Source organism: Bidens hawaiensis, unplaced genomic scaffold (assembly GCF_021521415.1).
Source record: "Bidens hawaiensis isolate Kalapana, Puna unplaced genomic scaffold, B.hawaiensis_p1.1 tig00004497_1, whole genome shotgun sequence".
NCBI lineage: Eukaryota > Viridiplantae > Streptophyta > Magnoliopsida > Asterales > Asteraceae > Bidens > Bidens hawaiensis.
The window spans coordinates 1,298,736-1,311,406 of record NW_027491272.1 but is presented as its reverse complement, the minus strand read 5'-3'; the positions used below and the strand labels follow the sequence as shown (position 1 = coordinate 1,311,406).

Genomic DNA, 12,671 nt, shown 5'->3' with positions numbered 1-12,671 from the left:
TTAATGAGTAATCAAATAAGAATAGAGTTGTTGTCGTCATTTTCTTCAACATCTACTTCACATTCCATATCAGGTGTAATGTCCACGCCGTCTTCACCGTCATCCCCAATCCTATGCAAGTTAGGCACATCAAATGTACACCCATTCGTGTAAGTACCAACTTGATCAACACTTCCCATGTCAAATACATCTCTTACTTTTACATGTCTCACAACCTCCCAATCTTTATGCTTCGGATCAGTGACAAAGAATACCTTATCGACTTGTGCTGCCAATACAAATGGATCATCAATTAAGTTAGCCCCTGTATGTGCCTTGTATGAGAAATTTACAAGTGTTACACCATTATCTATCTTTCAGCCCCTATTGATGTCAACCCAATCACATTTGAATAAAACTACTCGTATTTGATCTGAATAGTTTCTCAATAATGTCATTCAATTTACCATAGTAGTTAATCACGCCTTGAGCAGGCCTTCTATCTCGACTACTAGCGTAGTTTTCACCTTCTACAGTAACAACAACACCACTGTTTGGGGTACTTAGTGATTTCTCTCGATCTTTTGTGTGAAAACAATAACCCTTAACAAGGTATCTAGAGTATCGTTTCACACTTCTAAGTGGACCACGAGCAAGCCATTTTAGATCTATAGTTACTTCATCACCTCGCTCTTCCATTCGTGCAACCTACAACACAGTTGATAATAACCATTTCACTAAGATCCCAAATAACGAATTAAGATATATTTAATATTTAGTTTGAATTACCCTTTCCTTGAACCAATCAGCAAACTGTTGGCCATGAATCTTGTTCATTTCATAATCTGGCATTTGACGAGAACGCCCCTTGACTATACGTTTGTGTTCCCTTTAAAGAAAATTCAAATTAGTATAGTTTTGTGATAGATGAGTTAAGCACAAGTGTATCTAATAACAAACATAAATTATCTTACTCTCGAAAAGGTGTAACCGACTCAACATTAAATAATACATAACGATGTGCTTGAGTGAGAGACTTTTCATCAATGTGTGAATTTGAAGATCTCCTTCTTTTGGGAACAGATCCTGAATGCAGTTTACGAGCTAAGGCGCGACCGGGACAAAGATTATTGGATTCTTTAATATGATTTTGGTAACCCTTATCATCATTCCTAATTGCTCTAGTGAAGACGGTTTCTACTTTTGATAGATATCTAGAGCAAAATGTTATACTTTCCTTAGCTAAATAACCTTCAGCAATTGATCCTTCAGGATGAGCTCTATTATGAACGTATGACTTAAGTTTTAGAAGGTCCCTGGCCATGTCATAGTTACAAATCGCAAATACTTTAGAAACTTAAAAATGTAGCAAATAATGGATAAATTTTATTTAATTGTTATTTACCTTTCAATAGGGTACATCCACCGATATGCAACAGGACCTCCAAATTTAACCTCTCTCGTCAAATGGATCACCAAGTGCACCATTGCAGTAAAGAATGATGGAGGAAATATCTTCTCTAGTTTGCATAAAGTGAGAGAAACTTTAGACTCGAGAAATTGTAGATCAACTTTAGACAAATCCTTGTAGCAAATGGCCTTAAAAAAATCGCATAACTCGATTATAACAGAGCTTACATGGTCGGGCAAAGTTCCACGTAATGCAATTGGCAAATACTCATGCATGAGCATGTGACAATCATAACTTTTCATCCCAACTAGTTTACGCTCGTTTAAGTGTACACATCTAGAGATATTAGATGAAAATTCATCAGGAGGCTTGATTGACTTGAGGGTTTTTAAAAATTCAGTCTTTTCACCCCGAGTCATTCGATAGCAAGCTTTTGGCATGAAAGTGATATCAGTTCTAGGTCGCTTCTTTGGATGTAATTCCTTCCTTATACCCATTTCTTGTAAGTCAAGTCTTGTTTTATAGTTATCTTTTGACTTTCCTTCTTGTCCCAATATATTACCCACTATGTTGTCACAAACATTCTTTTCAATGTGCATCACATCTAGATTGTGATGCAATAACAAATGCTCCCAATACGGCAAGTCGGCAACATAAAAAAAATACTTTTCTTTTTCCATGGACCACGAACATCATTGTCTACAAGAAATTCCATGTTATCTAGTTGTTGTAGAACCTCATCTCCAGAAGGAGGAACAGGGGCATTTCTAAATTCATTGTGTCCAATAAAGGATCTAATATCTGAACACAAAGGATGGTCAGATGGAAGCCACCTCCTATGACACATGTAACACCATTTTCTTCCATATATTAGCCATTTGGAATCAGTATCAAAACCACATACAGGACATGCAAGTTCTCCTTTAGTGCTCCACCCAGATAGATTAGCATAGCCTGGAAAGTCTGATATGGTAGAAATGACAGCAGCCTTTAACTGGAAGTATTGTTTAGTTGAGGCATCAAATGTATTAATTCCATCTTCCCATAATTCCTTCAATTCTTTTATCAAAGGTTGCATATACACATCTGTCTTGTTTCCAGGACCCTTAGGACCTGGGATAATTAAAGAAAGAATAATATTCGGTTGTTTCATAACCAACCAAGGTGGCAAGTTGTATGGAATAACAAAAACTGGCCAAATACTGTGCGCCACATTCATTGTCCTAAACGGGTTGAAGCCATCACTTGATAGAGCTAGCCGCACATTACGGGGATCATTGGCAAATTCTGGAAATTTTTCATCAAAGTTTTTCCAAACTAATGCATCTGCTGGATGCCTCAATTTTCCATATTTCAAACGCTCTATATGATGCCACTTCATAAGGTTAGACAACTTTGATGACATAAACAATCTTTGAAGTCTAGGCTTTAAAGGAAACCACCGTAATATCTTTGAAGCCTTCTTCTTGGGAACACTGACTTCGTCTTCTGGACTAGATTCATGAACTTTCCATCTAGAAGATCCACAAAAAGAGCAAACTTCATCTTTCTCCTTGTTATCCCAAAACAGCATGCAACCATTAGGCCAAGAATGAATTTTTTCATATCCTAGTCCCAAGTTAGCCATGATTTTTTTAATATTTTGTGTTGTTTTAGGCAACACATTTCCTTCGGGTAAAAGTTCCTTTAGAAACTCTAACAACTTTGACAAAGATTTGTTGCTCCATCCACTGATACATTTTATATGGAATAAATACACCACACATGATAATTTGTTGAATTTACAATTCGGGTACACCTTTTCTTCAGCTTCCTTGACAAGGTCATCGAATTTGCATCTGTTATTGTTTGTCTCTGTACTATTATTTGAAGCATTCTCATGTATCTCAGCTCCACTTCCAATTTCTGTTTCAAAAATATCATTCAACATTTCATGCATCCCATGGTCATATATGTCTTCATCCTCGTGAAGGGTTGTGCTCCTTGATGCACGTTGTGCCTTCCCCATGATATACCCATTTAAAGTATTCTGGCCGGGACCCTGAAACATATGAGTTGATCCAAAACAGATTGTCTACTCTGATATTCCATGTTTAGACAATTTGTACATGGACACTTTTTCATCCCCCCGTTTACGCATGCTCTCTCAAATGCAAAATTCAAGAAGTTTTTCACCTCATTAACAAAAGTTTGACTTGATCTTGGCGCAAGATACATCCATGATCTATCCATGACTATTCATAATGAAACATAAAAAAGTTTGTAAGTATTGTTTCAGGACTGTTCATAAAAGCTAATTTTGTTGTAACTTCCGACATCAATGCATTATAGTTTAAAAACAGGTCTTTATCTATTAGCAGCGATAACAAGAGTCTAACTAAATTAAAATCACTAGTAATTACAGGAAGCAACATCAATTAGAAACTAAAGAACACTAAAGAATAAAGTTGTCTGCAATAGTATTTTAAATGCATGCCAGTTGTTTGATGAAACGCTCGAATGAATTTATGCTCATAATCAATTGTTTTAATGATGATTAATACAAACCTGGTGATAAATTAAAAATTAATAGTCTTTGATGGATTGGAATGATTAATACAAACCTGCAATAGTAGTTTTTTGGTCGATTGCAATGGATTGGAAGATTGATATGGCACACGTTAGATTAGGTATTGGCGCTCAATATTATTTCAGTTTAGAGATTGTTATGGATCAAACAGTTTTGGTGTAGGCTATATGTAACAGATACAAGACCTGTCGCTGCTGATGGAAGCTATATTAATCAAATTTTCTGATTTTTATCAAATTACAACTGATGGTGTAATGGTTAATTCATTGGTTGCTAAAGTTGTTGTCATGAGTTCAAACCCTATAATAACCTGTTTCAACGCTTTTTTTTTTCGTTCTAAGTTTTCAAAACAAAATAGATATTTGCCAGTATTGCTTATCAGTTGCTTATGGTTAGGGGTGCAAACGAGCCGACCTACTCGAGATTGACTCGTTAAAAAGCTCGATCGAGCCGAGCTTAATTAATTAAACTCAAGCCCAAGCTCTAGCCTAAAAGTAAGCTAGTTCATCAAACTAGCCCGGGCCCGAGCTTCACTTATCGAGCATGGACTTTTGCTGTATTTTGTTCGCTGCTGCTGGATTTTTGTTATAAAAAATGTATGGTTCGCTTATTCTTGTTCAAAAATTGGTTCGTTTCATTTATCTCTGCTAAAAAGTAGTTCGACTCGTATATCTTTGCTAAAAAACATGGTCCGGCTCGCTTGTTCTTGTTAAAAAAATGTGGTTCTCGTTTCGTTTAGTTTTATTAAAAAAAAAGTGTCCAGTTCGCTTATTCTAGTTCAAAAACTGTTTCGCTTTGCTGCGTATTTTGTTCGCTGCTGCTGGATTTTTGTTAAAAAAAAAGTGTCAGGTTCGCTTATTCTTTTTTAAAAACTGGTTTGTTTCGTTTATTCCTGTTAAGAAGTAGTTCGACTCGTATGTCTTTGCTAAAAAACGTGGTCCGGCACGCTTGTTCTTGTTAAATAAACGTGGTTCTCGTTTCGTTTGTTTTTGTTAAAAAAAAAGTGTCCGATTCGCTTATTCTTGTTCAAAAACTGGTTCGTTTCATTTATGTCTGTTAAAAAGTAGTTCGACTCGTATGTCTTTGCTAAAAAAGGTGGTCCGGCTCGCTTTTCTTGTTAAAAAAATGTGGTTCTCGTTTCGTTGATTTTTGTTAAACAAAAAAAGTGTCCGGTTCGCTTATTCTTGTTCAAAAATCGTTTTGTTTCGTTTATTTTTGTTAAAAAGTAGTTCGATTCGTATGTCTTTGCTAAAAAACGTGGTCCGGCTCGCTTGTTCTTTAAAAAATGTGGTTATAAGTTTTGTAGATTTTTGTTAAAAAAAAAGATTGTCCGGTTCGCTTATTCTTGTTCAAAAACTGGTTCGTTTCCTTTATTTATGTTAAAAAGTAGCTTGACTCGTATGTCTTTGCTTAAAAAAGTGGTCTGACTCGCTTGTTCTTGCTAAAAAATGTGGTTCTCATTTCGTTTGTTTTTTTGTTAAAAAAGTAAGTGTCCAGTTCGCTTATTCTTTTTTAAAAACTGGTTTGTTTCGTTTATTTCTGTTAAAAAGTAGTTTGACTCGTATGTCTTTGCTAAAAAACGTGGTCCGGCGCGCTTGTTCTTGTTAAAAAAATGTGGTTCTTGTTTCTTTTGTTTTTGTTAAAAAAAAAAGTGTCCGGTTCATTTATTCTTGTTCAAAAACTGTCGTTTCATTTATTTCTGTTAAAAAGTAGTTCGACTCGTATGTCTTTGCTAAAAAATGTGGTTCGGCTCGCTTGTTCTTGTTAAAAAAAATGTGGTTCTCGTTTCGTTTGTTTTTGTTAAAAATGCGGTACGGTTTGTTTATTTTTGTTAAAAAAAGGGGGTTCGGTTTGTTTTTTTTTTGTTAAAAGAAGTGGTTAGGTTCGTTGATTTTTGTTAAAAAAAAGTGTCTGGTTCGCTTATTCTTGTTCAAAAACTGGTTCGTTTCGTTTCTTTCTGTTAAAATGTAGTTAAGAAATGCAGCAACAAACAAACATAGTATAGTAAGTTAAGAAACGCAGCAGCATCAAACAAATGCAGCAAGTTAAGATTTGACTTTGTTACGTTCATTTGACTTTGATATTTATAAACTAAAATAGTTAAGATTTGACTTTGATACATTCATTTGACTTTGATATTTATAACAAGCTCCAAATTGCTTAGTCGGAAACCAGGGGTATTTCGGGAATTGAATTTGGGTTAGCAAGTTAAGAACGCAGCAGGAAACAAACATAGTATAGTTTTGTCTCACATCTTTTATTTATTGGAAAACATATTTTCTTACACTTTAATATATCTACAATTGATTTAGTGATCATTTGGTATGCTGATATGTGTCATAAGTTTGGAAATTTTAGTTACTGTTTTTTTTTAGCCCGGGATTCGGCTCGTTAATTATTTACTAATTAATTTATATTCATTTTTAACCAAGTACCATGCGTAAATTGTTCAACGAGAATTTTATTTGCGTTTGTTTAATAAACAAAACAAACGAACATGAAAAAAAAAAAGAAATACCATTCGATTAACTAAATAAACGAACACAATTACTAATTCTTTTAGGTTGTTTTCAATGAATTAGGAAATCTTTAACTATGTGTGTCAAGAAAAAAAATATGACACACGCAAAGTGACATTGAAAACCAAAACTTGGCACAAATGCTAAATGACACTATAAATGTTTTTAAAAAAATATGGCACACGCAAGGTGCCACTAAATACGTAAATTATAGTGACATAAATACTAAATATCACTAAAAGTGTGTGCGAAGCCAGTGTGACATACATAAAGTGCCACTAAAACCTAAATTTAGTGGCATAAATGCTAAATGCCACTAAAAATGCATGACAAGCAAATGTGGCATACGCAAAGTGCCATTAAAACCTAAAATAGTGACACAATAGCTAAATGCCATAAAAAAAGTGTGCCACTAAATGTTATTTTTTTTGTAGTGGATATGCAATTTTTGGACGAGATTTGAATGCTTTTTATGATTTTATAAGATCGAGTGTCAAAGCTGATGCGGGATGATGGATTCTGGTCTGTCTTCCCGACATCATAACTCTTTTTTGACTAGTCCAAATTTGTTGGTTCCACTTCTGGAAGTTAATATTTTGAGTTAGGAACCAAACCCAATTGGAATCGTTTAATTTGGTTGAGTAATGATTTTTATAAAAATAAAACCATTTTTTTGCGCACTGAAATAGCTGCACATACCTTTCTGTGTTGGAGGAATTTTTATGATTTTTGTGTCCACTAGAAAAATATAATAAAAAATATTTTTATAAACCTAAGACATTTATTAAAGTCTGGTAAAAATTTAATAATTTATTTCAAAGTTTATCCTATGTAATTAAATACATCTTCGCATGCTAAAATCTGCACGTTTTACTTGTTATTGATCGATAAGTTCATTTTAGGCTTAACCGGTGGATGTTCAATAGTGTTCTTGTCAGGGCTGTTTGAAGTGAGTTTTTGCACCAACATCTTCCTAGGTATGTCTAGTATTACATACTTTAAAATTATGCACATTGGTGTTCGTTTGATTGGTCAACTAGTTGTAGTTTGAAAGATAGTTTTCGGTTGGCTAGAATGGTAGATTGTTGCGTTTAACGCTAGGGTTGAGGTAATTAATGACCAATTCAGTTCAGGTGAACTCAGCTTGATGTACGGGCTGTTGGAAAGTTGTTTTTATAAGTAATGGGGCCGAATTGGTTGTCGGTTACTCAAATGGGTCGGTACAACGCGTATTCGCGTTTATTGAATAGTTAGTGCGTTGTATTTGCGAATTACCGACCCATTCGAATCGTGTAGCGTCATGTGGAGTCGTTGGCTGTGAATTTATCATGATGGGTCCACACGGGGCTGAGTTGGATGTTAGTCTCCTAAACAACTCTTAAACGCGCGTGTATCACCTAGTGCTTCCGGGGGTAATTTGGGAATTCTTTACTCCTGGGAGTATCTATGGGTCGTCTTGGTAAACCTAAGGCCCCGGGGGCTGTTATGATTGAGTATGATGAGGTCGAGGCTTTAGGTAACTCAAACCAAGTTAAAACGCATCGTAAGATAAACGAGTCGGTTCGGTACCGTTAGTAATTCTTGTTCGTAATCCAACAGGCTTTTGAGTTGCGGGAGTACTTAAGGGTCCTCTAGCACGTTGTGATTGTGTGCCTCGTGTCAGGTGAGTTCATGATGCCCGTTTTACTTTTTCTTTACGTTTTTGGGCTAGCATACACACCACATTACAGTTTTATCCGACTATACTCGTTTAAACTAACTGAATGGTTTTTATATGGCCTTACTTGTGATTTTGGGTTCATGAAAATATGGGTGAACAATATTCTATGCCTTAGAATATTTGAGGCTCGTTTATGGATATATATTTTATAAGGTTATAGATGTTGCTTATGGTCTAGACTCAAGGATATAGGCTTACTCGTATGGTAGTAAGTCATCAGATGATATTTAAGAATGTGTATGCAGGTGTTACTTTATGACCATAGGTTTACTTTCATGATGATATATTTGGGATTATATATATATATACACACACACACACATATATGTATACGCGTGTTTATACATGCGTTATTGTATGGACAATATTTTGCGATGTTAATTAGTGGTTATCGACTAAGGATGTTTGCGTATGCCTACTTCGTGTTTGCATACGGATGGATGGTGATCTTGGCTGGGCCAAACTATACTACTCAGGTTCTTAAATCCTGTGGCGGGCCCTGAAAAGCCCGTGAGGGGGAGGCCCGTGTGGCATGATCACTATCGGATGAGATGTTACGTGTTTGGGTTGTACGTGTGTGCTCGACCCTGATGTTATTATTTGGATGATATTTATAGGGATATTGATGTGGTCTAAAATATACATATTATTATTTAAATGTTTCCTACATTTTGAAGTACTTTTGAGCTATATTTTTAATGAATACTATTTTTAGTTGGCTCATATGTGGGTTTTTAAGGTTCTTAGAGATAATGAGCTAAAATTGGGTATTTTTACTAAACTTGAGACCGATGAACAAATCAGAAATTATAGTTATTATATTATATGTTGTTACTTTTGATATAAATCATTTCACGTTGGTTTTGGGTTTAATGTTTTAATAATATTAATGTATTTTCCTAATTCAAATTCAAATGACACTACTGATCTTTTATTATTTATTTATCTTCGATATAGGTGTTGGATGCTTAGCTACATAATCAAGAGTTCACATTTAAATTAAAGACATGTATGCACATGGATCTATGGGACATTTGACATTTGAAAGTTAAATTGGTTTCAATAAGCACACGTGGGGAGACATAATTTTAACCAATAATATTTTGAGATAAAAGAAATATAAAGGAAATTGGCCCATAAAGTCTCCACAATATATCATGCATCAACAATGGGCTAGCAGAAATCAAATGTGGGCTGTGAATTCATTAGGTCACTTGCATGGAGTTGTTTTGTCGGCAGAATTGTTATAAAAAGCTATTTATCGAACAAGAGCCAGAGGCTGCAGAAGGGAGAGACAGAAAGAAAGAGTAATCCGTTGGTTCGAGCTAAGAGACCATTATGGTTCAACACCAACTCATCCGGACATCATTATTATTTGGTTTGAATTTATTGTTTTCGTTATGAATTCATTATTTGAATCTATGTATTTGTTTTGTTCTTGAGCATGGTTGTTGGCTAAACCTCTAAACTACCTAGGTTTATGATGAACTTTTGTTGACGTTGGATTTTAGTTTGGACTTTGCTTTTGTTATGGTTTGTGATTAAGTAAGAGGTTTCTTGTTATTTATTCGATGCATGTGTGTGCTTAGGATTGTTTGACTGGTTTTATTGTTCCACAGTTTCCTTGGTGATTGTCTGTCATATGATAGGATTCTGTTAGGTCATCTACTGTGTGTTTTTAACTAGTTTATGGTTGATTTACAATAAAGCCATAGGAACAATATTAATAAATCAAATAGACCTAAGTGTGCTACTAATCTAAATAGCTGAGAGGTGATAGATTATATGATAAGTCTTGGTTGTTTAAGATTGCTAGATTTAGTTCTTCGTAAGGAGTCCGTCTAGGTTTGATTTTTCAGCCTTGTTTATCTAGTCGAGTGAATACTTTAAACTACCTTTGATTTCCGTGCTGTAAGGTAGGATTTCTTATAGAGGTACTTGTCATAAAATAAATTAGCGACCGTAAGCGAGTCTAATTTAACTGGTATTTTTAAGAGCTTAATAGAGATCCATAGGTGTCTTCTTGAGAAGGGTCAGGGGTCCTGTTCGGATTTTCTTTAAGTGAATAATTTAAGATCCCCGTTCCATAACTTAGCATTTTCCTACTATTTGATAATTGATACATTAAGGATTCTAGCCTAGGTGGTTGCCTGTTATCATTAGAATTAAGTCTAGGTTTAAGTCATCTTTAAGTCTTAATGATTAATTTAATATTAGTTTTTAGTAAAACCCCCCAATAATAATAAATAAGTAGTCGTGTTTGTAGTTGAGTCTAATTAGCTAGTAAACGTAATTTAAAGAGTCTTGTGAGTTCGATATCCGGACTTACTTAGCTGTACTAGAGTCGATCGGTTCACTTGCCGGTTAGTAGTTTAGTTGAGTTTAAGAGTCTAGAATTTATTACTTAGTGTCTAGATTAGCGTATTTTTATATAGCTACTTTTAGCACATCAAGTTTTTGGCGCCGTTGCCGGGGATTCTCGGCAATTGTGTTATTAGCTTTGATTAGACTTACCTGCTATGCTACATACGTGCTATTTGTATTTTGTTTTGTTTTTGAGTCGTAGGAGTCTAAGTAGTTTTTATTCTATTTTTCTTTTTGAATCGTAGGAGTTAAGTTAATATAGTTTAGTTTAGTTGCTTTAAATTAGTTTAGTTTTTCTTTAATATATTGTTTATTGCTATTCTCTAGTGCTCGTGATCTTATTTTGTTTAAGTTTATCTTTGTAGTGATCGTCATGGAGTGCTACTATGAGCCCAAATTTTGCTCGATATACGATAGGATGGGGAATGTTGTTGGTTGTAAGGACTCATCTGGTGCAATGATGGATTACATACCACATCTAGAAGAGATATTCTTTGATTTCATGCATGTCGTCCATAGCATGAATCCAAGTACACCGCTTGGGGATTTTATGGATGAGTTTCGGTCAGGCTTAAAATGTCGAATACAACTTAGTGAGCCGATGATAGAGTTGGAGGGTGTTGGTTTGCATAATCAGATGGAGGAGAGTATTCCCTCTTGAGAGGACGAGTTTCGAGATGAATTTGGTGAAGATTTGGTGGGTTTAGCTGATATTGATAAGAGAAATTTTAACCCCGAAAGCGATATTGAGGAGCTTGAAAAATTGTTATTTGGGGAGCCGGTTGAGAAGCTAATTGTCAAAGAGGAATCACATGAGATATCCGAAAAGTTGAAGAATAACGAATTGCATCTCATTGTGAAACATCATCCGCGTGTGCGCGGTAAAACTGGCAGATTATTAGAGATACTCGTTCGTGGATCACCACGTAAATCAAGAGCCCCGAGAAGGAGGATATTTGGAGTAAGAAATCAAAGTGTACCAAATTTGTCACATCCTCGGAATTTCAATAATTGGGTGATCGAGCTGAATTCTTATTTTTGTGGCCACATAAGTTTGGGAACTAGTTTCTTCTCAACTAGTTGTAAACATAGAGTGTTGAAGAGCACTGATGGGAAGAGGATAAAGGAGAAGCCTCCTGATTGAGGTTTCGGGTACGAGTCTGGCTAAAGACTCTTTTATAAACTTAGCGCTTCCCGGGAGACAACCCGGTACTATGTTTTCATTTTATTTTTATTTTTATTTTGATTTTACTTCTTTGCTCTGTCGGGTGTTTCTTCTCTCACTTGAAGGTTGTTCCAGGGTTGCTTATAAGATGATTGATGAGCTATGGTTTTAAACAAGTGTGGGGATGCCACTTGCTTTAGGATTGTTGTTTTTGGTCGTGAGAGATGACGTTATTTGAAGATAGTTTGCTGATCGCGTTCGAATTGGAGGGCACGAAATACGACTCATGAGGCATATCGTCAATTTATCAAGGGCGTCTGTTCCAATTCATTTTTATTTTTTGCATAATTTTATTTGTAATTTCCTTTTTCTCACATTAAGGACAATGTGAAATTTAAGTGTGGGGATGGGAAATTGATATTTTTTGGCAAAAATAAAAATATGAAAAAAAAATTTTAAAAAAAGAAAAAAAAAAGAACATAAAAAAAATATAAAAAATGTCCCAAGAATTTAAGGAATATTTTTTGCACTATAATGGAAAATGATAGTATAATTGGAAGTTGGTTTTTCAAACTACTAATAATAAGAGATAATATAAAAGAAAGCGTACTAAGCTTGGGATGTGTCGGTAGGCCCAACTAGCCTTGAAAGGTTTCCCATTGCATATTTTTAATAAACATAATTAATCTTAAGTGGGTTCTCATCCTAGGGGGATAGTGAAGCTGAAATTCGATAAGGTATAGGGAGTATTACCATAAGTTGATTACCCTAAGGTGATGAGAATTAAATGCACTTTAAAATTAGCACGCCACTCCGTTGTATGAAAATAAATAAAGAGTGGTGGCGCCCGTCATGTCCAATTTTTATACGAGCTTAGAAATTAGTAATATATTTAGGGGAAAAGATGCTTAAGAGCACAAATAAAAAAAAGGAAGAAAAAAAAG

The 12,671-nt window shown here is 35.0% G+C and overlaps 1 protein-coding gene across 1 annotated transcript; it reads right to left on the bottom strand.

Annotated features, from left to right (window-relative positions):
- Positions 1-1,994: 1,994 nt before the first annotated feature.
- Positions 1,995-3,398, bottom strand: LOC143626766 (uncharacterized). The gene has a single exon (XM_077096744.1). The coding sequence runs from the start codon at positions 3,396-3,398 to the stop codon at positions 1,995-1,997; it is 1,404 nt and encodes a 467-aa protein (XP_076952859.1).
- Between the last annotated feature and the right edge of the window lie 9,273 nt (positions 3,399-12,671).

What these genes read in the sequence shown, in the direction of transcription:
- LOC143626766 (XM_077096744.1), bottom strand. Translation starts at nt 3,398, where the DNA reads ATGGGGAAGGCACAACGTGCATCAAGGAGCACAACCCTTCACGAGGAT.